This window comes from Hyla sarda, chromosome 4, assembly GCF_029499605.1.
Source record: "Hyla sarda isolate aHylSar1 chromosome 4, aHylSar1.hap1, whole genome shotgun sequence".
Classification (NCBI taxonomy): Eukaryota; Metazoa; Chordata; class Amphibia; order Anura; family Hylidae; genus Hyla; species Hyla sarda.
Genome location: NC_079192.1, coordinates 185180823 through 185201192, shown reverse-complemented (window position 1 = coordinate 185201192; position 20370 = coordinate 185180823). Strand labels below are relative to the sequence as shown.

At 43.8% G+C, this 20370-nt stretch overlaps 1 protein-coding gene across 1 annotated transcript in view; it reads right to left on the bottom strand.

Annotated features, from left to right (window-relative positions):
* SND1 (staphylococcal nuclease and tudor domain containing 1) overlaps positions 1-20370 on the bottom strand; it is an 815381-nt gene that overhangs the window by 773203 nt on the left and 21808 nt on the right. Inside the window, exon 5 of the mRNA XM_056573088.1 lies at positions 19439-19599. Coding sequence (XP_056429063.1) covers positions 19439-19599 — 161 coding nt within the window. The remainder of the gene's footprint in view (positions 1-19438; positions 19600-20370) is intronic.

Genomic DNA, 20370 nt, shown 5'->3' with positions numbered 1-20370 from the left:
TGCCTTACATTGCACTTTTCATCCTGCAAGCTGGTAGCCAGGAAATTTCACTGGTGACAAGCAACATGGGCAGGATCTGGTGGCACATGCAAAAATCTTGCCATGCAAACAAATTAAATGAGAGAACCAATATGCCAACTTTGGCAGGCCACCACCATCATAAGAGCAGCTTTGTCATTAGCATTTTGCCAAATAGCGGTGAATCACACTTTTCTGTGTAACAGGTCCCCTTTGAGACAAAGGTTTAAATTTGCAGAAGTTAAGTAAGACTACGTTCACATGGCAGTTGTCTTCCATCCCGCTTTTCTTCTGTCACTGCCTCCTAAATGGACTATACTACTAACGGATGCAAAAGGATGCCATTTAGTAGCAACCTTTTGCATCAGTTTTTCATCCGTTAGTATGAAAAGTCCACTGCCTACAGACTCCCGCAGCCAGTACTACCACCACTACTACCACCACCACCACGAAACAGACTTCCATGATGGGAGTAATAGTTCCTGGCTGCAAGAGTCTACGGGTGGCTACATTAGTGCTTGTACTACTACCCCCATCATGGAACAGTCTGTTCCATGTTGGGGGTAGTACAAAGGCTGAGGGATTGATCGTAGAGCTGGGCGGTATGACCAAATGTGTATCACGGTATTTTTTTTTTTTAACTTATGGCAGTTCCACAGTATTTCTGTCACCGGCCGAGGTGGAACATCGCTGCGGCCGGCGATTGGCTGGCGGCTCTCAGACGTTCCCGCCCCCAGGAAGCAGGTCCGAACCGACGGGGGAACATAGGAAGGTGCATTAAAGTTTATTTTGTTTGTTTATCTTTTTGCAGCCCAGGCATAAGGCTACAGCATACAGTACAGAGTTCCAGTGCCGGCAGCCTGCAACAAACAGGAGGACTAGGAGGGCAGCGCTTGCGGGCGACGTGAGTAGTTCCCCGATGGGGACAGTGCAGTGCTGGGTTGATAATTCATGCCCGAGGGGGAGGGGTCCAACCGTATTGAGGTATGGGAAAAATTCATATCGTGCAGTACAAAAATGTTGGTATCGGTTATGAACCAGTATACCGCAGAGCACTAATTGACCACACAGGGTCTCACTTCTGAGACCCGATGCGATCAAAGGTTATTAACGCCTAAAGGACCAGGACAGTTATTTTTTAATTTGTGGATGAAAATAGAAGTTGATTTTTAGAAGAAAAAAACAGTATGAGGGCTTGTATTTGCGCGACCAGTTGTCCTTTGTAGTGACACATTTTACCCTAAAAATGTAAATTTAAAAAAAACAGTCATTTTGCTAATTTTTGAAGTTTGTTTTCACGCTATACAATTTATCAAAAAAAATGACATGTTCTTTATTCTGTGGGTAAATATGAATAAAGCTACACCCATGATTACACACTATTGTACAGCTTTAAAAAAAAAAAAACAGATGAGCGAACTTACAGTAATTCGATTAGTCACAAATTTCTCAGCTAGGCTGTTGCTGACTTTAGCCTGCATAAATTAATTCAGCTTTCAGGTGCTCCGGTGGGCTGGAAAAGGTAGATATAGTCCTAGAATGGAGTCTCCTAGGAATGTACCCACCTTTTCCAGCCTACCGGAGCACCTGAAAACTGAACTATTTTATGCAGGCTAAAGTCAGCAAGTGCCTAGCCGAGAAGTTTGACTAATCGAATCACTAACTTCACTCATCTCTAATAAAAAATTTTTTTATCCAAGTTAGTACATTTAAACTCCCTCTATTTTTACGACCTATAACTTTTTGTATAAGCGGCAGTATGAGGCCTCTGTTCCACGATCTGTACTTTATTGATACCACATGTGCATATATAATACTTTATACATTTTTTGGGAATATGCTGTGACAGCACAGGGGTGTGGAAATTAGGGATCGACCAATATCGTTTTTTAGCGCCGATACCGATACATCGGAGGAGGTTAGGGCCGATAGCTTATACCAATATTCCGGTACAAGTTATCGGCTATTTATCCCCCCGCGACAATGCTGTAGACCATTGATATAAAGCAGGCGCTGTATATCAATGCATAGCAGTGGCTTTTGCGGCGCCATAGACCACCGCCGCCACCCGCTACTCTCCCCCGGCCTGTCCGGGGGTGCTTAGTCCCATCACAGCCACCCCCGCACCGCTCCCCCTACCGCGGTGTCGCACCCCCCACCTCCCTGGCCCCATTGCCTCCCCCATCCCCGGTTTTATAATTACATGGGCCCGGGGTGCACTCTACATCTGGCTCCGGTGGCATCCTCCTGAGCTGTCACTGTGCACATCGACGGTGACGTCACTCGTCATTGTGCCCAGCGTAACGCAGGACGCAGCAGGAGCCAGAAGTAGCGTGGGCCCCGGAAACAGGTAATTAGGGCCAGGGCGGTGCGGTGGGGGGTACGACACGGTGCGGTGTGTCAGGGGGGGGGTTGTTGTGCAGTGCGGGGCATTATCGGAAAGGTAATTGCAGATACCGATAATGCACAAAATCTTGATTATCCCAATTAATTGATCCCAATTACATATACAACCACCCTTCCTGCCACCGCCTGCATTCTCGGCCTCCTCACCTGAGCTGGCCATGAGTGGACATCAGAGCTGTAGTCACACTGCTGGTGTGAGGTGAGATTTCCGTCCTCCCTCTCCCCCCCTGCTCTGTGTTTTCCCCAAACTAGCAACCTCCCCGTGGTGGATTAGGTCCTGTGGAGGAGACAAAGCAGGGGGAGGGATAGAGCTCTGTGCGGGGGATGGAGCTGTGTACCGAGCCGTCTACGTCCTCTCACCCTGCTGTGTCTTCCGAGCTGCGTCCTCCATCCTCCGGGAGGGGAGATAAGGGTGCGTGGCTTAATTATGTAACGCAAACGTGCGTCCTCGACTCTGCGGTCAGCTGGGGGCCGTCGCCCCCCTACATACACCCTGAGCGCCAGTGTGAGGTGCAGACTTGCATCGGCTCTTGCGCCTCACACCGGCATTAAAGAAAAAGAGGGAAGTCGGTCTGTCCCTGCTTGCCCGATACAGGGCTAAATCTATGACCAAATTCACCTGCCTGGCGCCCAGAACTACTTTTCCCGGGCGATAGGATTTCCACATCCCTGCAGCAATACCAAATATTTTTTCTAATTTTTTAAATTTTTTTTAACACTTTAGGGGTAAAAAGGGGGGGGGGGGAATGAGATTTTTGTACTCCCCGTAAAATCTCTCGTAGCCTTCATTGGAGGACACCGAACTGATGGGTATATGTTCTTGCAACTAGGAGGCGCTGACACTAGGAAAAAGAAAGTCGGCTCCTCCCTGTCAGGATATACCCGCCCACCTGCAGTGAGGCAACCAGTTTTGTCACAAAGCAGTAGGAGAAGCCTGCAAGGAAAACATCCGAAGGACCCTACAAAGGAAACCCGGAAGACAACCCGAGAACCGGAAACAAGAAATGGGTGGGTGTGGTGTCCCCCAATGAAAGCTACGAGAAAGATTTTACGGTGAGTACAAAAAAAAATATAAATCTCCTCGGTCGCTCTTCATTGGGGGACATCGAACTGATAGGACGTACCAAAGCAGTCCCCTAGGGTGAGGGGAAAAAAAAACAACCAGCGAGAAAAGACAGTCCCAGACTGAACTCATGTCCACAAGGTGTGTGGACGAGTCCCCAGGTCGGAGACATACTAGGCCCAGAATAATGAGAACCCGTAAGATCTCCCGTCCAAGGAGAAGGCCCAGGACACGAAGTCAAGGTCCATCCTCTGTAGAGACCCAAAGCACCTGGGTCATAGAGAGACAAGAACCACAGGAAAAAGAAACATATGCCCCGAAAAAACTTCACTTCTGTATGGCAGTTTTTTGCAGGAGAGCAGAACAGAAATACCACCCCGACTAAAGGATCACTGAGGAGTCGGGGCCGGGCCGCTACAAAGAGACCAAGAACTGAAACATCCCCAAGGCTCAAGGAAGCGGAGAGCCGCCTGAAAGGAGGCACACCACAGTATCACAGGGCAGAGGCCAAATCAAGGGGACCAACAGTGTTAGGTTAGAGTGGTCTGAGGAGACCAGAGCAGTCGCAAGAAACATTCCGTATAACGGGAATGGAGGGAGAACCAAGTAGAGCCCAGCATGGGCTCCCAGGGACTAGGCATAGGAGAGAGCACACCAGACAACTTCTGGTGTCAATGCAGCACGAGCGACACAGACAAAAGGGTAAGAAGGCACACACCCCTTCTATTTTTTTTACTGATCAGCGTTAACGCGAGATCTTCTGCGGAGACCCCCCCCCCCTTCCCCAGTCAAAAAAAATGTATAAAAAAAAAAGAAGGAACAGGAAGCAAATGGGATTTTAACCTGTTAACGATCATGGACGTCTAATACTTTTCCATGTGCCGTTAACGGGGTATGACGCGGGCTCCCGACTCATGCTGGCCCCCAGCTGATTCCTGTAGCAGGGCCAGGCTTTATCAAGCGCAGAGATGAATGTGGTTCTATGGAACCACATATCTGTGTATGAGGAATCAAATGATTCCTCCTAAAAGTCCCCTAAGGGGACCAAGTAAAAAAAAAAAAATTAAAGTTTGACATTAACCCTTATTAAAAGTTTTAATCACCCCTTTTCCTAAATTCCATATTAAAAATATATATAAAAACAAAAACATGTGGTATTGCACATCTGTTTTTAGGATTTTATTTTGTTTTTGTACATTACAGGGTAGCCGTCATACCTGAGCCCTCAGCATTTAGAGATTTTTAGAGCAGGCCCCATGGATATAAGCTAAGGAACTAGGAAAGGGGTCTGGGCATGCTTTGAACTTTGTAGAGGTCATTCCAATGGGAAGTGGCAGGCTTGGCTGAGAGAAACAGCTTTGTTTATCCACATTCTCCATCTTTCTTTGTAATCCCGTCTTAAAACAAAGCTGAAACTTCCTATTTTGTATTGTTCAGTGCTCTCCTTAAAATTAGTGGCTAGAATGGAAACGAAGACTTTAGGACTTTAAAACTGTAAATGTTCTGATGGCACATTGCCTTTAAAGGGTACCTCTCAAATAAACTTTTGATATATTTTAGATTAATGAATGTTGAATAACTTTCCAATAGCATGTTAATGAAAAATATGCATTTTTCTATTGTTTTTTCCCGATCAGTCCTGTCAGCAAGCATTTCTGACTCATGCTAGAGTCCTAAACACTCAGAGCTGCCAGACTGCTTTGTTCACAGCCAAACAGGCTGTGAACAAAGCAGACTGGCAGCTTGTAGTGTTTAGGACTCCTGCACGAGTCTGAAATGCTTGCTGCCAGGACTGGTAGGGAGACCCCTAGTGGCCATTTCTTCAAAGTGGAAAATTAAATAGAAAGAAGCATATTTTTTTAATAACATGCAATTGTAAAGTTATTCTGCATACATTAATCTATAATATATCAAAAGTTTTTTGATGAGGTACCCTTTAACCCCTTAAGGACTCAGCCCATTTTGGCCTTAATTTTTACGTTTTCATTTTTTCCTCCTCGCCTTCTAAAAATCATAAGCCCTCATACTAGTCTGTGGATGAAAATATAAGAGTTGTTTTTTGCGTGACCAGTTGTCCTTTGTAATGACATCACTCATTATATATCATAAAATGTATGGCGCAACCAAAACACTATTTTTGTGGGTAAATTAAAAAGAAAAACGCAATTTTGCTAGTTTTGGAAGGTTTCGTTTTCACGCTGTACAATTTACGGTAAAAATGACGTGTGTTCTTTATTCTGAGGGTCAATACGATTAAAATGATACTTTTCTATTATTGTTGTGCTAAAAAAAAAAATCTAACTTTTTAACCAAATTAGTACGTTTATAATCCCTTTATTTTGAGGACCTATAACTTTTTTATTTTTCCGTATAAGCGGCGGTGTGAGGGCTAATTTTTTTGCGCTATGATCTGTACTTTTTTTGATACCACATTTGCATATAAAAAACATACATTTTTTATAATTTTTTTTTTAATAAAATGTATTAAAGTAGCAATTGTGGACTTTTTTACATTAACGCCGTTCACCGTACGGGATCATTAACATTTTATTTTAATAGTTTGGACATTTACGCACGCGGCGATACCAAATATGTCTATTAAATTAATTTTTTACGCTTTTTGGGGGTAAAATAGGAAAAAACGGACGTTTTACTTTTTATTGGGGGAGGGGATTTTTCACTTTTTTTACTTTCACTTTTATTTTTTTTTATTTTTTCTTACACTTGAATAGTCCCCATAGGGGACTATTCATAGCAATACCATGATTGCTAATACTGATCTGTTCTATGTATAGGACATAGAACAGATCAATGTTGTCGGCTATCTTCTGTTCTGGTCTGCTCGATCAGACCAGAGCAGAAGACGCCGGGAGCCAGAAGCAGGAAGGTGAGGGGACCTCCGTGCGGCGTTCTGAATGATCGGATCCCCGCAGCAGCGCTGCGGGCCATCCGATCGTTCATTTAAATCGCGCACTGCCGCAGATGCCAGGATCTGTATTGATCCCGGCACCTGAGGGGTTAATGGCGGACGCTCGCGAGATAGAGGGAGTCAGCCATTGCCGGCGGGTTCCTGGCTGCGATCAGCAGCCAGGATCAGCCGTGCATGACACGGGCATCGCTCCAATGCCCGCGGTTATGCACAGGACTTAAATGTACGTCCTGGTGCGTTAAGTACCACCGCACCAGGACGTACATTTACGTCCTGCGTCCTTAAGGGGTTAAATAGGCACTAACCATAACAACAAAAAACATTTCCTGAGCTTGTTCAGACAACGACCTATAGCTAAAACTAGCTGGAAGATGTGCTTAGAGAAACTTACAAGGTCAGTCTAAGGCTAGGTTCACACTACGGAATTTCCGCCTGCAATTCCGCTTTGAAATTGAAATTCCGCTTGCTAAAATGTATAGTGTAGTGAATGGTTTTCAGTTCACAAATTCACACTTCACAAATTCCGAACGGAAAATCTGCTTTGAAATTTCTGCCAAGGATTATGTAAAGCTCATTTTATCTTAGCACTTCAAAACACTGAACACTGGCATTAATGTGTTACCTTCACAAGAATTTTTTTAAGAGGTTTAACACTTAAGAATTACCATTTATTTTTGGTTGGAAGACCAAGAGAGCAGTGCATCACGACCCCCTGAACAAAGTGGCCGACACTCCCCCTCCACATATCTCTATGGAAGAGCTATTCAGCTATCTTCGGCTCTTCAATAGATATATGGAGTTGGAATGGCAACTGCCAATTGTGTGGTGGTTGTGACTCGCCGCTCACGGAGACCACACCCCCAATGATTCTTCTCTTTTAAGTGTAGAAAGGCTGCAATGACCAAAGCTTCCAATTTGTAAACACATTTAGCTGCTAGATTTACAAACCTTCCTCAATTAGTAAGACAATGCATGTATTGTCCCTTGTAGAGTAGAAACAATACAAGGTTTATGAATCACGTTTTGCAAGACGTTTTGCACTGGTGTAGAGGGTATTAAACATTAATTGGTCCTTTACAAAGTGTGCCTTGGAGAGTTATGCCTTCCCTTAACAGTTTATTCAACCCTTTTCCCTTTACGGTTGCCCTCATGCTTAGAACAAAGTAAATGGAAACAAATGGTACCGATAACTTCAGAACAAGGAGCAAAGAGTGAGCCCTCATACATTCCTGTATGCATAAAGATTGGGTTTTTAATCATTAATTTTTGTGCATGTAGTTATGATATTTTCCCAGAAGACAAAAATCAAACCTATATAAGTAGGGTATCATTTAATTATATGGACCTGCAGAATATATATTAGGTGTAATTTTTACCGACAAGTGCACTGTGTAGAAACGGATGCCCCCAAAAGTTACAAAATGGATTTTATTTCTATTTTGCCCCAATAATTTTGGGGGCTTTGCCATAAATTGTTATGATACGAGTCATTTTACAAAACTATACTTGGTGGCGCAAAAAACAAGCCATAATATGGGTCTGTAGGTGCAAAATTGAAAGCGTTTTGATTGGGGATCGACAGATTATCGGTATGACCGATATTATCGGCCGATAATCACGATTTGGGGCATTATCGGTATCGGCAATTATCTTGTCTATAAGCCGATAATGCCCCGTTGCACCGCACCCCCCACCGTGATGCTAGGCGGTATACCGGTATGGATTTTTCCCATACCGCTATACCGGTCGGGCCCCTCCCCCACCCTCCGAGTCAATAAAAAAATTAAACCTACCCGTAATGGGGGTGGTCCAGGCCATCCTTCCTTCATGTAGTGTCCGGGGGCGTTCCGGGTGGAGGGTGGTCCGGTCCGGGCTGTCCTTCTCCCACGGTCTTCACTCCGGGCAGGCTCCGGCCTAGTACGCTGCATAGACGCCGCTACGGGGTGACGTCAGGTGTGTCGCTGCACACGGGCGTCACTGCGCAGCGGCATCTATGCAGCGTACTAGGCCGGAGCCTGCCCGGAGTGGAGAAGATGACCGCCGGAGAAGAAGGACAGCCCGGACCGGACCACCCTCCACCCGGAACACCCCCGGACACTACATGAACGATGGATGGATGGCCCGGAGCACCCTGGCAGGTAGGGGAGAGAAGCAGGTAGGGGAGAAAAGCCACTGCAGATCATTGATTTAAAGCGCCCGCTTTAAATCAATGATCTGCAGCGGTGTCGCAGGGGGTTAAATAGCCGATAACTTATACCGGAATATCGGTATAAGTTATCGGCAATCGGCCCTAACCTGCACCGATTATCGGTATCGGCCCTAAAAAAACGATATCGGTCGATCCCTAGTTTTCATTTTTTTTAAAGAAAAAAACAAAAGTGCAAAAAAATGGAAACGCTCAGGTGTTAAAGCCTTGATGCAGAAAATACAAGATCAGGTTGTTAAAGGATGCTACACATAGAAGGACCCTGTTAACTCAAAAGTAGCCCTCCAGCCCCTGCTTGATTTTTTTCACCAAGAGATGAGCGAACTTACAGCAATTCGATTAGTTATGAACTTCGGCAGTTGATTACTTTTCCTGCATAAATTAGTTCTGCTTTCAGGTGCTCCAGTGGGCTGGAAAAGGTGGATACAGTCCTAGGACTGAATCCACCTTTTCCAGCACACCGGAGAACCTGAAAGCAGAGCTCATTTATGCAGGCTAAAATAAGCGAACGCCGAGCCGAGTAGTTTGTGAGGAATCAAATTACTGTAAATTTGCTAATCTCTAATAGTAATAGACTTTTGTAAATTAGAGGCTCAAAGGGGGAGATCAAAACCCGTGCAGAGGAAAAGTTGCCCATTGCAACCAATAAGATTGGTTCTTTCATTTTTAACTAGGCCTCTGAAAAATTAAAGAAGCAATCCGATTGTTTTCTATGGGCAACTATGCAACTTTCCATCCGCACAGGTTTTTATACATCTCCCCCTAAATGTCTCAGCGCCATCTCAAGTAGTGGAGAAACTTAAGAGGAACAACCCTTTTTTGGCTAAGTCAATGGGGGAGATTTATCAAAGGATTTAGACTGGTTTTTCTTGTCTAAATTTGTCGCACAGAAAGTCGCAGTCTAAATCTGTGCGACTTTTCTGCGACTTTTGCTCTAGAGGATTTTTAGAACATGATGCATGCAAGTCTATTTTAGACTGAAATGCATTGAAAAATGCATTGGTGCTGAATTTATCAAGTGCGACTTTTCAGCGACAAGTCGCATAGGCTGAAAGTACGCCGAAATGTCAGACCATGTTGGAGCAGGTTTAAATATAGACTAAAGCATAGATCATGCAGTCTGTGCACAGAATTTATCAAGAGCTGTGTGCCATTTGATAAATTAGGTGCACAATAGACCAGACTAACCCTCTGTAGTTTGGTCTATATTGATGCGGGACATAGACAACTTTGATAAATCTCCCCCAATGTGTCCGTATTATCTATATATAAAACTCAACGTGTGTCTGTATTTTCCACAAAAACTTCCAAACAGCTAGAGATATTAACATGAAACTTGGCACACGTTACTTTTATGTCAACACATAGGATAGGTGATTTAACCCTTACTCACCCTCATTTACAAAGGGTGGGGTTTATGTTTAAAGTCCCATACAAGTCAATGGGAAATTTATGTTCCTGCATAACTTCCAAACGGCTGGAGATATTTCGATAAAACTTGGTCAAATGTTACTTATATGTCCACTTAAAATATAGGATAGTTAATTTAACCCTTAACTACCCCCATTTGTGAGGGTTGGGGATGGGATAGGAGGTCGGTCTAGGAGGTCAAAAGCCTTCTTTGTTGAACCGGGCAACATCGGGTATTCAGCTAGCGTTTTATAAAAAACACCTTCTTCCTCTTCTAACAATCAAGACAGAGGGTATTGTAGAGTGGATAAATAAAGGCAAGAAAAATTACTAGTTTTCCTTTAACTATTTCAGTTTCAAAATGCCCTCCAAGTAGATCACTCAAATTAAAAGAATACTTTTTTCCCTCTGGAAAAAGAGGGGCCATGGATAACTTATTGGCAACTGACCGTGAGGGAGACATTATGAAGGTTTTGCACGAGATCACATTATACACATACAATATATATTTAGAGCCAACCATATAAGCTACTTACTGTACTTTGTAAACAACATTCGGACCTTTATACTACAGCCATCAGCTGTTCTTTCAGAAATACCATCATATTAGGTCTCTCCACTGGCAGGAACGCCTATTTAAAGCTACCACAGTCCCCAGAAAGTCAATGTCCAGACTTCATAAATTCCTCGACTGTCAAAGCCCAAGAATTTTGTGGCCATTTTTTAAGATGCCAGATTCTCTCTTCTGTCATGGTTTGACACTATGTTGAGGTTACCACACGCAACCTGGAACAATCTTGTAAGTATGGTGGTTCTGTCATAACCCTTTGGACAGCAGTAGAGTGCAATTTGAGTCCTGTTAACTTTAGAGATGAGTGAAGTTAGTGATTCGATACGAACTTCGCGGCTCGGCAGTTGCTGACTTTAGCCTGCATAAATCAGTTAAACTTTCAGGTGCTCTGGAAAAGGTGGATACAGTCCTAGGAGAGAGTCTCCTAGGACTATCCACATTTTCTAGCCCACCAGAGCACCTGAAAGCTGAACTCCTTTATGCAGGCTAAAGTCAGCAACTGCCGAGCCGCGAAGTTTGTGACAAATCGAATCACTAACTTTACTCATCTCTAGTTAAAGGGGTATTCCAGGCAAAAACTTTATCAACTGGCTCCAGAAAGTTAAACAGATTTGTAAATTACTTCTATTAAAAAATCCTAATCCTTCCAATAGTTATTAGCTTCTGAAGTTTTCTGTCTAACTGCTCAATGATGATGTCACGTCCCGGGAGCTGTGTATGATGGGAGAATATCCCCATAGGAACTGCACAGCTCCCGGGACACGAGTCATCAGAGAGCAGTTAGACAGAAAACAACAACTCAACTTCAGAAGCTAATAACTTGAAAGGATTAAGATTTTTTAATAGAAGTCATTTACAAATCTGTTTAACTTTCCGGAGCCAGTTGAAATATAAAAAAAGTTTTGGCCTGGAATACCCCTTTAACTTTCATAGAATTGACCTTCACTCATTCTACCGTCTTTCCACCCATCTAGATGTTACTGGCTATATTTTTTATATTAGTAAGCTGGGGCAACACCACTCACCACCACAGTACTTATGGTCTGCTTGGCAACGTAACGGATTATCCAATAGCCTCCACCCCCCTTGCCAAATTACTTACTGAACTTCCACCTCTAAAACACTGTACTTTGTATATGATAATACTCTATCCTTACTTTTAACCCCTTGGGGGAGAAAGCCCATTTTCACCTTAAAGGAAGAGCATTTTTTTGCAAATCTGACCTTTCACAGAGCACTTTACATCAACATATAGGTTATTTCCTTACTCTTAGGAGAAAAAGCTTCCCAAAATTTGGAACCACTATATCTTATCCCTTGTGCAAAAGAATTTGGGGTAACACCAGCATTTTAGTGAAAAAAAAAAAACCAATTTTCATGTCCAACTTAAACGAAAAATCGTCAAACATATGTGGCGTCAAGGCTTACTGCACCCCTTATTACCTTCCTTGAGGGGTGTCGTTTCCAGTGAGGTCACGCGTTTCTTTTATGTCAGAAATCGTGCAAATCAATTTAGGTCTCAAATGTACATGGTGTGCTCTCCCCTGAGCCTTGTTGTGCACCCGCATAAGTCGACATGTGGGATACAGCTGTACCCCAAAGAAATGGAGTTACAAATTTGGGGGTCTCTTTTACCCCTTTTTAAAATGATGTGGCAACACCAGCAGTTCGTGAAAAAGAAAAATTTACACTGACATACTGGTGTAGCCCCCAACATTTCCTTTTCATAAGGGGTAAAAAGACAAAGACCCCCGAAATTTGTTCGGCAATTTCTCACAAGTACAGAAATACCCCATACGTGACCCAAAACTGTTGCCTTGAAATACGACAGGGCTCCGGAGTGTGAGTGTCCTGCACATTTGAGGCCTAAATTAGGCCTAAAAATACCCTACGGCAGTGTCTCCCAAATCGGGTGCCTCGGTTGTTGCAAAACTGCCAGCATGCCTGGACAGTCAATGGCTGCCCAGCAATGCTGGAGTTTTGCAACAGCTGAAGGCACCGTTTTGGAATCTGCTGTACAAACAGTTTGTAATCTTTATTGGGGGGGGGGGGGGGGGGGGGACAGACTGATTGTGTAAGGGGGTGTGTATGTAGTGTTTTACTCTATTTTTTGTTTAGTGTAGTTTTTAGGGAACATTTACAGGGGCAGGGGTTTACAGAGAGTTTCCCACAGAGTTTGAGCTGCAGCGGAAAATATGTCACAGCTCAACCTTTAAACAGGAAACTCCCTGTAAACCCCTGCCTGTACATTCACATGGGATGGGAGAGGGTCAGGAGCTCTGCCAGCTCTTCATCTTCTTGAGCTATCACAGTGGGGACATATCAGTCTATTGCCCGCTGCTCATCCCCGTAACTTACAGATGAGCAGCAGGGAATGGATGGACATGTCCCCGCTTTGAGCTGTTCTTGCGCTCCATTCCCCCACTACATGTCCGCTGCCCGTACACCAAGCGCAATCACAGCGCACAACAGGGACAAGCGAGTCTATTCCCCGATGCTCCTCTCCATTCAGGGCTCCAGGCGGGGGATTTAAAAGTTAAAGTAAAAAAACACTATCTACGTCGCAGGGGAGCAGAGCATGCCACCCGCTTCCCTTGTTAACTTCTGATCGCATGGGGTCTCTGAAGTGAGACTTTGTGGTAGTACAGGGTTTGAGGGATTAATGGCGCCAAAATGGAACTTTGTTCCATGATGAGGGCAGTAGTACACGAACTAGTGTAGCCTCCTCAGGCTCCTGAAGCTGGGGGAACTACTATTCCCATCATGGAAACAAGTCTGTTCTATGATGGGAGTAGTAATCCCCCAGCACTGCAGATGTCACCTCTGAGCATGCTCAGAAGTAACTGTTCAAAACATTATAAATTGTGCAAATGGATGACAAAGGCTCATCCGTTTGACAGACTTCAATGTTAAATATACAATATCCATTTCTATTCAGTCATTTTTGATGGGAGAAAAAAAAAAATACTGCATGCAACATCTTTTCCCAGGGTGATAAAGGATTGAAAACAAAATCCCACTGCCATCAATGGGATTTTACAGCAGTTATCAATCCATTTGACTTGTTTCATCCATTATAATGGAGTTGGTCCCATCCAAAGTGAGGCCACCTCCATGTCGTGGGTTGGGGAAACGATTTGTAACCTTAATGTAAATCTAAAGATACACAGGATTTGCCAAAAACCTGTGTAGAGGAAGAGTGGCACAGTTGCCCCTTGCAACCACTTTGCTTATTCCATTATTAAAAGGTGTTTGCATCTAGTCTTTTTTTTTCCAAAGAGTAACTGCAACACTCCCTCTTCACGTTTGATTAAATCTCCCCAGTAGTGTCATTTAGATAAAAAAAAAAAAAAAGTGGCAGTTAGAATCTATTAGTAAAAATATATTTGTTAAAACTATAAAAATTCTCACTAGGTTAAAAAAAGGAGTTCTGCTGTGAATTACTTCTCCCCTATCCAAAGTATAGGCCATAAGTTATAGCTCACAGGGGTCTGACCACTGGATAAGTTATGTGACTGCACTACTCCTTTAACCCCTTAAGGACACAGGGTTTTTCAGTTTTTGCACTTTTTTCCTCCTTACCTTTTAAAAATCATAACCCTTTCAATTTTCCACCTAAAAATCCATATTATGGCTTATTTTTTGAGTCACCAATTCTACTTTGCAGTGACGTCATTTTACCCAAAAATTCACGGCGAAACGAAAAAAAAAATCATTGTGCGACAAAACCAGGAAAAAGAAACGCCATTTTGTAACTTGGGGGTTTCCATTTCTACGCAGTGCATATTTCGGTAATAATGACACATTCGGTAGGTCCATACAGTTAAAATGATACCCTACTTATATAGGTTTGATTTTGTCGTACTTGTGGAAAGAAATCATAACTACATGCCGAAAAATGTATACGTTTAAAAATGTCTTCTGACCCCTATAACTTATTTTTCCACATACAGGGTGGTATGAGGACTCATTTCTTGTGCTGTGATCTGAAGTTTTTATCGGTACCATTTTTGTTTTTATCTGACTTTTTGATCACTTTTTATTCATTTTTAATGGTATAAAAAGTAACCAAATACACTTTTTTGGACTTTGGAATTTTTTTGCACGTATGCCATTGACCGTGCGGTTTAATTAAAGATATATTTTTATAGTTTGGTCATTTATGCACGCGGCGATACCACATATGTATTTTTATTTACACTTATGTTTTTCATGGGAAAGGGGGGGGGGTGATTCAAACTTTTATTAGGGAAGGGGTTAAATGACCTTTAACACTTTTTTAAACTTTTTTTGCAGTGTTATAGGTGCACACACTGATCTCGCGTATTTGGTTGTGTGCTAACAATCATAGGAGGGCTAATCAGGTCAGCCGGAGAGGTGCAAGCTAGTGTAGCTCGTGGAAGTTAGGAAAGCTGTCCATGGGCTCCATGTCCTGTGGTATCTAGTTAAATGTGTTGGGGTTTCGGCTGTCAGCTCCTCCATTCAGTGAATATGGGATATCTCCTGGAACCATGAGGAGATAGAGGAAGGGGAAGTCGATGTCCACAATCTTGGGATCACTGTCCTAGCGGCCATCAAGAGGAAGGAAATGAGTAGAGTCATCAGTAGGGGCAGGATGAGGAAATATGGAAAGGAGAGTTACTTCCGGAGTGAGGGAGGCAGATTGATGTGATATGCTAGATTACATCAAGGACATTTGTCCAAAAGTCAAGTAGAGGGGCAGGTTAACCATATGTGCAACATAGTCCCCTTAGTTGAGTTGCATCTCCAACAAATATCAGATACCCCCGGGTAGAAAGACACTAGCATGGCAGGAGTCCTATACCATCTCATCAGGATTTTATAATTGGTCTCTTGTGCTTTGGATGAGATGGATGACTTGTGGCACCTCAACAGTGCCTTGGTCCAGTCTTCATCTGGGATAGAATGACCTAAATCTTTTTCCCAACCCGGTTTAAAAGGGAGCAGGAGACCATAGTGTGTAATCTAGGTGTTGTGGCCGTGAACATCTTTTCAAATTGTGCGAGTGGGCGGTGAAGCTGCAAGTCTTCCTTGTTAGTATGATAGTGTCTCAGCTGGGCATATTGAAGGAAGGGGAGCGGTCAGGAACCAGGTCAGTAAGGGGTTTAAGTGAGGTTGGGGTCAGAAGATCATGGAAGGTCAGGCCACAACCCTTTCAAATGGACAGAAAGTCCGGGTTCGCTAGGGGTGGGAGGAAAATAGGGTTGTCAAACAGAGGAGTTAGGGGACCTCCTGAAGGAAAGTTTTAGTTGGGAAAGGTATGACCTGCGGGCATGATGAATGGAGTGCAGTACTGGAGGGAGTGACAGTAGAGTGAGCTGCCTGGGGTCACCATAGGTATGCCAGTGGATCACATCCAATCGCCTGGCCCTCCATCGCCACCCACTGCTTCACTTCCGTGCGTCGGCTGCAGTCCAGTACTCTGGACAGCACTGAGGCAAGGTAATACAAGAGGAAGCCTGGGAGAGCCAGACCACCGTCACTCTTCTTTCTATTAAGGACCTCTCTGGCCAGTCTAGAGTGCTTTTTAGCCCAGATAAAGCCAGTCTGAAGCAACATGAGCATTCTAGAAAAAAAAAAAAAAAGCCCTGGGTAGGTGGAGACTAACAAGAAAAAAGGTAGAGGCGGGGGAGTACATTCATCTTATAGATGTTGGGGGGAGATCAAAGCTGTCTGTCCCGCATCAATATAGACCAAACTACAGAGGGTTAGGCTGGTCTATTGTGCGCCTAATTTATCAAAAGTTGCACTGCTCTTGATAAATTCTGTGCACAGACTTTGGGATCTATGCTTTAGACTGTATTTAAACCTGCTCCAGCATGGTCTGACATTTCGGCGTACTTTCAGCAAATGCAACTTGTCGCTGAAAAGTAGCTTTTGATGAATTAAGCCCCAATGCATTTTTCAATGCATTTCCGTCTAAAATAGACTAGAATGCATCATGTTCTAAAAATCCTCTAGAGCAAAAATCACACATATTTAGACTGCGTCTTTCTGTGAGACAAATTTAGATGGGAAAAACCAGTCTAAAACCTTTGATAAATATCCCCCCTTGACTCTGCCCAGCCAAGAGAAGTCGCGTTGCTCCCATCTGGAGATCGAGTTTCAGGGTGTGTAAGGTGGGCAATTTAGTCGGTAGGTGGACAATTAAAATTTTTATTGGGGAGGGGATTTTTCACTTTTTATTTTTACATTTTTCAACCTTTCTCCCCCCCCCCTTATCTATAGTAATCATTTGATTGCTAATACTGTTCTGTGCTATGCATAGGACATAGCACCGATCAGTATTATCGGTTATCTTCTGATCTGGTCTGCTCAATCTCAGACCAGAGCAGAAGACCCCGGGAGACGGCCGGAGCCAGGTGAGGGGACCTCCAGCCACCATGCTGGATGAGCGGATCGCCAGGGCAGCGCTGCGGGCGATCAGATCATCCATTCAAAGTACCGCAATGCTGCAGATGCCGGCATCTGAGGGGTTAATGGCGGACATCCGTGCGATCGCGGATGTCGGCCATTACCGGCGGGTCCCAGGCTGCTGCTAGCAGCCAGAACCTACCAAGTATGACGCGAGCACAGTTCCGATGCTCGCAGTCATACACAGGACGTAAATGTACGTCCTGGTGCGTGAAGTACCACCAAACCAGGACGTACATTTAAGTCCATGGTCGTTAAGGGGTTATACACCTAGTCCCAACATTGGACTAGCACTACTCTCTGCAGCAGAGATTTTTGTCCTGTTTCCCCATGACATGTCAGACTGGGTCACTTAAGTTAACAGTTTAACGGTAGGGTCAAACTGGCCCCCAGCCTGTTCGCATCAGCAATCCACTGCTCCAAGCAGCAGGCACACAGGCCTGCAAGATGCCGAGTGCACTCGCAGTGTACTCTGACATCGCAGAGCAGCCGCGATGTCATAGTACACTGCACAGGTGTGTGGCGATTTGTAGGCCCCTTTGTGGCTGTACAGAGCGGCCGATTACAGCTGCGAGCAGGCCAGGGGTAAGGTGAGGCAGCGTTGCAACTGGAGACACTATGGGTCAGGTCACCAGGGTCCCACCGTGTAAAATACACTGCAGATCCGTTAGTATGACCCTACCTCAAGAAAAAAAAATTAAGCTAACAGTCTTTTGTATTCCGTGTAAAGAAATATTGCACTCACCATTCTTCTTGAACATACGGCTTCTTTGAGACTTCAGTGAGAAGGAACAGTGAACACGGCCATGCCGGACAGGAGTCGGACGCCAGGGTGTAGCGAGGTGTGACAACTGTTTTGTGGGTCACGCCCACTTCACTGTGACCCATGAAACAGCTGTCACACCTCGCTAAACACCTGCATCCAACTCCTCTCCCGGGATGGCCGTGTTGTTCACTGTTCCTTCTCACTGAAGTCTCAATAAAGAAGCCATATGTTCAAGAATGGTGAGTGCGATATACTCTTTACACTGTATATCTACCAGCATTTTGTGCTCTCCCATAGAGCTTTCATTTCCACTTACCTATGGCTATAGTGTGCTTGCTACACATGCTTCTGCAATAAGGGGACTACTCCGTGTACTACTGCTGTGCCAAGCGCTATTTCTCCTCTATAGACAGTCTTTTGTATTCTCTTCAGGGGGGATCATTTTTTACTGCATGTAAAATCTTAAAGGGGAACTAAGCAATGCACTATATACCTTTTGCAAAAGGACACATTTTATTAAGTGATCTGTCATCCGCACTAACCTGCTGGTACAAATTGATAGTGAGGGTGACCCTGATTATAGTAATACTAGCACACCACAGATGCATGGCCCCATTTGTTCTTTACCCTCCTTATTAAGAAAGCAAGCTTGGGGCACAGGTGGCCCTTCAGGAGCACACTGACATCACAACTGCTGCTTCAAGCCTACGTGCAGCCAAGTTGACTGAAGTTGCAGTCCTGACATCAGCGAGATCCTGGAGCTCTGCCCATACAGGGATAGGCAAGATTTATTTTGTCACCCACACTAGTCTGTACCAACAGGTTAGTGCAGGTGACAATAGGGAGAGATTACCTTTAAATAACTAAATTCCTGAAGCATGTCCATTCTCACCACTGTGTATGTCTCATAGCAGGTAGTTAAAGCTTTCTACTGTCAACAACAACAGTGCAAGACCCAGTACCATAGGATATATTCAGCAAATTGTGGCATGGAATGGGGGAATTGTGCCACGTTCTGTGATTTAGGTGACAAATTTGACGTGAAAGGCATTTAAATTACTATTGTACAGTGCTTGTATGGGTCTTGTTTCTAAAAAGCATTAGAGGTACGCTGAAAAAGGGATTCACTTAATTCAATTACGTTTTGACTTGTGAAGCCTACAAGGTAGTTCTCTTCCTATCCTACATAAGCTTAATGGGGGACATCACAGGCTTTACACAACTTCAATGTTCTAAGTGTCCCTGCAAATTTTTATTTTCGCAATTTTCAATAGAACATCTTTCAAAGTTGTCAACTGTTTGGTGCACCGTACACCCCTTTTTGCAGTGAAGGTGTAATTATTTGCGCAAATTAAATTTAGAAGTGTGTTTTGCGCAAACCTACACCACCTTACAGGACACGTACTAAAGTGTCAGATGCCAGAGCACAAAGCTTAAACCTCTCTCTGCAGCTCACTGGTTTCTATAATTGAGCAAAATTTATCAAGTCCTTTTTGGTAAAATTTTGAGCAACTGAGCAAACAATACACCTAGCAAACCGGGGTAAAATCTTCACTACTTTACACAAACATTGATGAATGTCCCCCAATGCTTCTTTAGTTAGACTGACAGTTTGCATAAAGGAATTTGCTTACCATTCACTGGTTTCTGGTGTAAGGAATCCACAAAATGCCTTGGGTTTTCAATTGTGTATTTCATGTCTCTGATGGTATGTGAACCAGTTCCCTCACTCCAAATTCCCTTCTTAGAAGCTCTTGCTTGCTCTTCAATATCTGCCAGCCTGCTTTGCTCAGGCCTGTGAGATGAAAAAGGGCAAGTTAATAACCTGACAGGAAACCCCACATCATGCTGCCTACATAGCTTCTCTTGCTCTATGAAAATGTAGTCTAAGAAGATTTATCGAGTTTACAATATCATTTGCATAAACCTTTTCATTTTGAGTTTTGAAGTCCAGTGGGTAATCCTATCACTGGCACTCGCCGAGTAGAACTGACCAGGACAGTCCACTAGGCACACACAATTCTATCAGAATATTCTGTTTTTAAATTATAATACAAATCCTATATAAACTGAGCTTGGTATCTCCCTTCAGATAGGTAACATAACACCAGTCTCTACATATACATGCATTGTGCCTCAGATTTCTTCATTAAAAGTAAAAAATAAAACTGGTTATATCGACAAGTGTGTTACTAGTTTGGGGGGGTCCCCAATGCAGAGCCAGTCCAATCTGTGCTGGCCTTGTGTAGGCACACAGCACTTTGACAAGTGGAATGGTAACACCTAGATTCCAAATTCATAAATTTTTAGTAGGAATAAGGGACCATTCACACTACAGATTTTCCTAGCTTAATCCAGCTCTGGAATTCCACTTAGAATAATGTCAGCCTGCTGTACCATATATTCCAAATGGGATTCTGCTGCACCATTCACACTACAAGATTTCTGTGGTAGACATTCAAGCACAAATTCTGGACCCCAGACTGCCGAATTCCTTCGGCGATTATCGGTATGGCCGATAATCACGATTTTGGGCATTATCGGTATCAGCAATTTCCTTGCCAAT